Source organism: Ochotona princeps, chromosome 20, assembly GCF_030435755.1.
Source record: "Ochotona princeps isolate mOchPri1 chromosome 20, mOchPri1.hap1, whole genome shotgun sequence".
Taxonomy (NCBI): domain Eukaryota; kingdom Metazoa; phylum Chordata; class Mammalia; order Lagomorpha; family Ochotonidae; genus Ochotona; species Ochotona princeps.
Window position 1 is genome coordinate 1,495,897 of NC_080851.1, and position 7,008 is coordinate 1,502,904.

Sequence of the window (7,008 nt, forward strand, 5' to 3'; positions counted from 1 at the left end):
GCCCTCAGTCCCTCAACCCCGCTGCCCTCAGCCCCGCAGTCCCTCAGTCCCTCAGTCCCTCAGCCCTCAGTCCTCAGTCCCTCAACTCCTCAGCCCTCAGCCCTTGTCCCTCAGTCCCTCAGCCCTCAGCCCCTCAGTCCCTCAGCCCCTCAGCCCTCAGCCCCTCAGTCCCTCAGCCCTTGTCCCTCAGTCCCTCAGCCCTTGTCCCTCAGCCCTCAGTCCTCAGCCCCTCAGCCCTCAGTCCCTCAGTCCCTCAGCTCCTCAGTCCCTCAGTCCCTCAGCCCCTCAGTCCCTCAGTCCCTCAGTCCCTCAGCCCCGCAGTCCCTCAGCCCTCAGTCCTTCAGCCCCTCAGTCCCTCAGCCCCCCAATCCCTAGTCCCTCAGCCCCTCAGTCCCTCAGCCCCTCAGTCCCTCAGCCCCCCAATCCCTAGTCCCTCAGCCCCTCAGCCCTCAGCCCCTCAGCCCCTCAGTCCTTCAGCCCCTCAGTCCCTCAGCCCCCCAATCCCTAGTCCCTCAGCCCCTCAGTCCCTCAGCCCCTCAGTCCCTCAGCCCCTCAGTCCCTCAGCCCTCAGCCCCTCAGCCCCTCAGTCCTTCAGCCCCTCAGTCCCTCAGCCCCCCAATCCCTAGTCCCTCAGCCCCTCAGTCCCTCAGTCCCTCAGCCCTCAGCCCCTCAGCCCTCAGCCCTCAGCCCCCCAATCCCTAGTCCCTCAGCCCCTCAGTCCCTCAGCCCCTCAGCCCCTCAGCCCCTCAGTCCTCAGCCCCTCAGCCCTCAGTCCCCCAGTCCCTCAGTCCCTCAGCCCCGCCGCCCTCAGCTCAGCCCGCCCCGCCCACCGCTCCGCGCCCAGGACCCTCCCCTCCGGCTCCGCCCAGGGAAAGCCGCCCCGCCCCCGCCGCACGCACACACGCCCCTACGCGCCTAGGCACGGCGCGGGCCCGACGCGTCACAGTGCGCAGGCGCACACCGGTTCCCGCGCTTTTCTGCGTGGCTGTTCGCCGCCGGCTGCCGGACACAGGTACGGGGGCGGGCGTGGGGCCCGGGGCTCTCACGGCGGCCGCGGGCTGGCGGGATCCGCCCGGGGCACGCACGCTGCGGAGAGGGACGTGGAGGGCTCCGGGCAGCTTGGGCACCGCAGCCCTCTCGCCGGAAGGGCGTCCGATTGCGGCAGGGTCCCGGTGCGACGAGCAGCCCTCTCCGGAATGTTGCATGGAACTGCCCCCAGCCTAGTGGGCGTGAGCAGGCTCCCGAGGAGGGGCCCGCGGGGCGCCCCGCTTCCCCAGGGGACACAGTGGGCGTTCGTCCGCACAGCTCGCGGGCGCTGTGGCTTAACTCGCAGGCTCCCCAGGAGGTAGAGGAGGAGCGCCCCAAGGAGCGGAGGCGGAGGTGCGGGCCCGGGTGGGCAGCAGTGCTGGAGCCGAGGCGGAGGTGCGGGCCCGGGTGGGCAGCAGTGCTGGAGCCGAGGCGGAGGTGCGGGCCCGGGTGGGCAGCAGTGCTGGAGCCGAGGCGGAGGTGCGGGCCCGGGTGGGCAGCAGTGCGGGCTGCGCTGATGGTCCCTGGCGCTGTGTTCCCCGCCGGGTTTCATGAGCAGGAGCGCTGGGACTACTGCAGGTGTAGTTAGCTTTCACTCAGCACTGGGATCCAGGACAGCCTCACCGCGCGTCCTCAGAGAGCAGTGATGTCATTGGCTTGCCGTGTGACTCGGGTCCTCTGCCGTGTCCTACTGAGGACATCAGGGAAGCAAGGCCAGGGCGCTGCAGACTGAGGGGCAGCATGGGCAGCTGTGAAGCACCTGCTGTGTCCTGACGCCACAGTAGGGGCAGGAGGCCCAGTGGCTGCGCAGAGGGCATCCCTTCTGTCACTGTGTGCTCTGCTTTACCATCCAGTGCATCTTTTTTTTTTTTTTAAAAAGATTTATTTTTATTACAGCCAGATATACAGAGAGGAGGAGAGACAGAGAGGAAGATCTTCCGTCCGATGAGTCACTCCTCAAGTGAGCCGCAACGGGCCGGTGCGCGCCGATCCGAAGCCGGGAACCTGGAACCTCTTCCGGGTCTCCCACGCGGGTGCAGGGTCCAAAGCCTTGGGCTGTCCTCGACTGCTTTCCCAGGCCACAAGCAGGGAGCTGGACGGGAAGTGGAGCTGCCGGGATTAGAACCGGTGCCCATATGGGATCCCGGGGCTTTCAAGGCGAGGACTTTAGCCGCCCCATTCAGTGCATCTTAATGTCATCCTCTTCTTGAAACAGGCTGATGAATGCCAGCCTGCAGTGTGCCAGGTTCTGGATAGGGCCTTGGCACAGCTGCTGTTGACTGGCACGGAAAGGACCTCCTGATTATTAGCCCATGCTTACAGACCCTGTGACAGTTAAACCCTGAAATGTGGGCGTGCTTGGCTTCTCTTTTACTGCACTTTTCCCAGAAAACTGAAATTTTTTAAAAGATAAATCAGTCTGTTATCTGATATGACAGGCCAACTTTTTAAAAGATTTATTTATTTTTATTGGAAAGGCAGATCAGATTTACAGAGGGAAAGATCTGTCTGCTGGTTCACTGCCCAAATGGCTTCAGCAGCCGGAGCTGAGCCCATCAGGAGCCAGCAACTTCTTCCGGGTCTCCCACATGGGTGCAGGGTCCCAATGCATTGGGCCGTCCTCCGCTGCTTTCCCAGGCCACAAGCAGGGAGCTGGATGGGAAGTAGAGTAGCCAGGACTCGAACCGGTGCTCATGTGGGATTCCAACGTTTGCAAGATGAGGATTGAGCCATCGTGCCAGACCCCTGAAATTTACTTATAAATTTTTCTTACGGATATTGTATGTTCTACACATCCAACAACATAATATGTGCATCCATAATCTGTTAAAATTAAACTTCGTGGTAAAAGGCTTACAAAAACAACTTGAGAGAAGAAATTTGAAGTAAAAGACGACTTAGCTTGTTCCTCTATTCCACTAAGTAGACGGTTGTGGACCATGCTCTTGCATGGCCGGTGGGCCTTGTGGGGCATGCACTGGTTCTGGGGTGCAGCTGCTTGAGTCTGACTGCTGGCCCACTCCCAGCCGGCTCTGAGCGCTTCACTTCGCTCTCCCCTGCAGGTCCCACGTTTGTCCAGCAGGCCTACCCTGGGAATGCTCATGCTGATGTCCTGTCTGTCGCTGGAGTTGATATTACGGTGATTCTTTCTCTTCTCCAGGTTGGAGAACCGAAGCCAGATTACGGAAGAGGGCAGGCTGAAGTTCCTGAGTGGTTTGGTTTGTATAACTGATTCTGTTCTTCCTCTGCTGTGGCCTTTCTTTTGGCAGTTAGTTTTAAATCATTTTCATGTAAGCCTTCTGAGTGGAAACAGCTTAATTCCTAAAGTCATTATTGTGTTAATATAATGAAGGTTTGATGTCATTCTATCTTTGTGTCTTGAACACTTGAAATCTTTGGTTAACTAGCTATTTCTTTGGTAATCTGTCCTCATAAATCTGTCTTAAGGGTTAAAAATCCACAATGCTGTTCACATTAACAGACATCTTTAAACTCTGTTAAAGTTTTATATCTTTGCTCTCTTCTTGATCCTGATTTTCTCTTGTCCTCCCTGTGTTGCAGGTTGTAAAATGCAGCCCTCCGGCCCCAGGCCTGTACACCTGAGCGAGTGGCAGAAGAATTATTTTGTGATTACGTCTGGCAGTAGTACAGCCGAACAGAAGGCAGATGCCTACCGCGCACAGGTCTTACGCCTTCAGTACGCCTGGGCAAACTCGGAGATCTCCCAGGTCTGTGCCACCAGACTGTTCAAAAGGTATGCAGAGAGATATTCTGCAATTATTGATTCTGGCAATATTGAAACTGGCTTGAACAACTATGCATCAAGCATTTTAGCTCTGACAAGATCTCAGCAAACGGACAGTGACAAGTGGCAGTCTGGGTTGTCAATCAGCAGTGTTTTCAAAATGAGCCGAGCGCAGGAGATGCTGCAAGCTGGCAGGAGATCCAAAGATGCGCTCGTGGAACCTGCTGCAGCCTCGGTAGTGAGCCCCAGAGGGACCTCCAGCTTTGGGGTTTGTGCTGGTTCCGGAGAGGGTGAGCTGCTGTCTGTCTCGGCGCCTGACACAGAGAGCGTGCGGGGCAGCACAGGGAGCGGTGTGTCGAGGGGTCTCCCCAGTGGCCAGCCACCCCCTGTGACCAGCAGCACCGACACCTGCCCCGCGTTCTCAGCTCCTGCCAAGTTCCATGTCACACCATTATTTGAAAATGTCAAAAAGGACCATCCCAGCTCTCCACGAGCCAGCACGGCACTAAGCATGTTCTCGCCCCGGCAGGCTTGTTTGCCCTCTGGCTGTGAGAACCCACAGAAGAGGCAGGCTTTTTATGGTTCCAACTTCATTGATGCACTTTCCAGCCCAACACCGAGCAGGACTTTGAGTAGAACAGAAGATCATGGCCAGCAGGAAGAGAGCAGCCTGCCCACCTTCAAGACTGCCAAAGAACAGCTTTGGGTAGAGCAACAGAAGAGATGTCACCAAGCCCTGCGGGCACCAGGGTCCTCATACGGGGGGGTAAAAAAATCTCTCGGAGCTAGTAGATCCCGTGGAATATTTGGCAAGTTTGTTCCTCCCGTACCCAAGCAAGATGGGGGAGAGCAGAGTGGAGGGGTGCAGACTGGTAAGGCTCACGGGACAGGGCCCGCAGACACAGCTCCTGTGGACGAGCGCCTCAAGGGTTTGGAGCCAAAGATGGTCGAGCTGATTATGAATGAGATTCTGGACCATGGTCCCCCTGTAAGTTGGGAAGACATTGCAGGAGTGGAATTTGCTAAGGCCACGATCAAGGAGATAGTTGTGTGGCCCATGATGAGGCCAGACATCTTCACTGGGTTACGGGGGCCCCCTAAGGGGGTTCTGCTGTTTGGGCCTCCTGGCACTGGGAAGACTCTGATTGGCAAGTGCGTGGCGAGTCAGTCCGGGGCAACGTTCTTCAGCATCTCTGCCTCATCCCTGACTTCCAAGTGGGTGGGTGACGGGGAGAAGATGGTCCGTGCACTGTTTGCTGTTGCAAGGTGTCAGCAGCCGGCTGTGATATTTATTGATGAAATTGATTCCCTGTTATCTCAGCGGGGAGATGGAGAGCACGAATCTTCTAGAAGGATAAAAACCGAATTTTTAGTTCAGTTAGATGGAGCCACCACATCCTCTGAGGACCGCATTCTAGTGATGGGAGCCACGAATCGGCCGCAGGAGATTGACGAGGCTGCCCGGCGGAGGCTGGTGAAGAGGCTGTACATCCCCCTCCCGGAGGCTGCGGCCAGGAGACAGATCGTGGTCAGCCTCATGTCCAGGGAGCGGTGTTGCCTCAGCGAAGGAGAGACGGAGCGGATCGTGCAGCAGTCTGAAGGCTTCTCGGGGGCAGACGTGACCCAGCTCTGCCGGGAAGCCTCGCTGGGCCCCATCCGCAGCCTGCAGGCTGTCGACATCAGCACCATCACCCCGGACCAGGTCCGACCCATCGCTTATGTCGACTTTGAAAATGCATTTAGAACTGTGCGGCCTAGTGTGTCTCCCAAAGACTTGGAGATTTATGAGAACTGGAACAGAACTTTTGGTTGTGGAAAGTAAATGGCTCAGCTGGGGCTGAAAGGTGGCAGCGTAGTAGATCGTGTTCATGCGTCAGCACAGGAAATGGGATGATCTCTATTCTTTAAGGATATATTTTCAATTCTGTACCTCAACTTGGAATGTTCAGACAGCACCTCCTGTAGTTACCTAGATTTAAGGTCTCACCAAGTTCTAGGGCGAGAGTGCCAGCTTGTACTTCCAGCTGTTGGTTTGTAACATTGTTTACGATTTTCTTTCCTTACTGGGGCTGGTACTAAAAACATTCAAAAACAGCAAAGTGTGATCTGTTGTCAGAGACACATCTAGAGAATGAAGGGCAGATTTGTTTAATAATATTTTGTCGTTACCTCACAGCCTTTAAAATATGCACTCATTCAAAAATGCATGTTTCCAGGTGTTTATAATGGATCCTTTCATCTTATAAACAATGCAAGTTCCTTGCAGAAATATTAGAGACGGCCCAGCACGCCTCCCTCTGCGAGGGCCAGGATCCCATGTGAGTGCTGGTTCGTGTCCTGGCTGTTCCACTTCCCATCCAGCTCCCTGCTTGTGTGAGGGCAGCAGTGGAGGACGGCCCAAAGCCTTGGGACCCTGCATCTGTGTGGGAGACCCGGAAGGAGCTTCTGGCCCCAGAGCAGCTCATCTGCCTCTGGCCACTTGGGGAGTAGACCAGTGGATGGAAGATGCTTGTCGTCTCTGTTTCTGCCTTTCAATATGAATAAATGACTCTTTAAACACAGTGTTGGGGAATGCAGCTGCCGAGCATTCTCTCGGAGCCCGTGCTTGCTCTGTAGAGTGCATTGTCTGTTTCCATGTTCACATTACCCAAGGTTGCATTGTGTAAATAGATTCTGATTTATTAGAGGGCAGGGCATCGGTTCATCCTGATGTAAACATAAGCATGTCAAATGCCATTTAATGGTCTTTTGGAAAAAAAAAAAAAAAACCTTAACTTGCACCTATGGCAGTTACTCAAGCTTCTGTCCTCCAGGGAGTGGTGTCTGTGGCCTTTCCACCTGGCCGGCACAGCTCCCTGACGACACTGAGACCAGCCCTCTGGATCTTGTTACTGCCTCTGCGCTGATTCATCCCCAAATGTGAGCGACCGGGGAGCGCCAGCCAGCACAGGCGTGCACGCCCTCGCGGGAGCTGCGTGACCGGGGAGCGCCAGCCAGCACAGGCGTGCACGCCCTCACGGGAGCTGCGTTCAGGCTTCTCTTTGTGAAACACTGGGTGGATTCTGTCAGTTTGTGTGTATAGTTTGTATTTGCATTTTTAGTGTGGTTTTAACAGCAATACTATTGCAACTTTTAGCTTTTCCCTTTGAAATACATGATTGCTGTTCAACAGCATTGTGATTTTAGTTTTTAGGTTAAAATTTTTAAATTCTGTTTTCAATACTGTCTACACAGTT

The 7,008-nt window shown here is 55.5% G+C and overlaps 1 protein-coding gene across 1 annotated transcript; it reads left to right on the forward strand.

Moving 5' to 3' along the window:
* The first annotated feature begins 3,593 nt into the window (after nucleotides 1–3,593).
* FIGNL1 (fidgetin like 1) lies at nucleotides 3,594–5,601 on the forward strand. Its single transcript, XM_004582217.2, has one exon. The coding sequence runs from the start codon at nucleotides 3,597–3,599 to the stop codon at nucleotides 5,592–5,594; it is 1,998 nt and encodes a 665-aa protein (XP_004582274.2). The 5' UTR covers nucleotides 3,594–3,596; the 3' UTR covers nucleotides 5,595–5,601.
* Nucleotides 5,602–7,008: the final 1,407 nt, after the last annotated feature.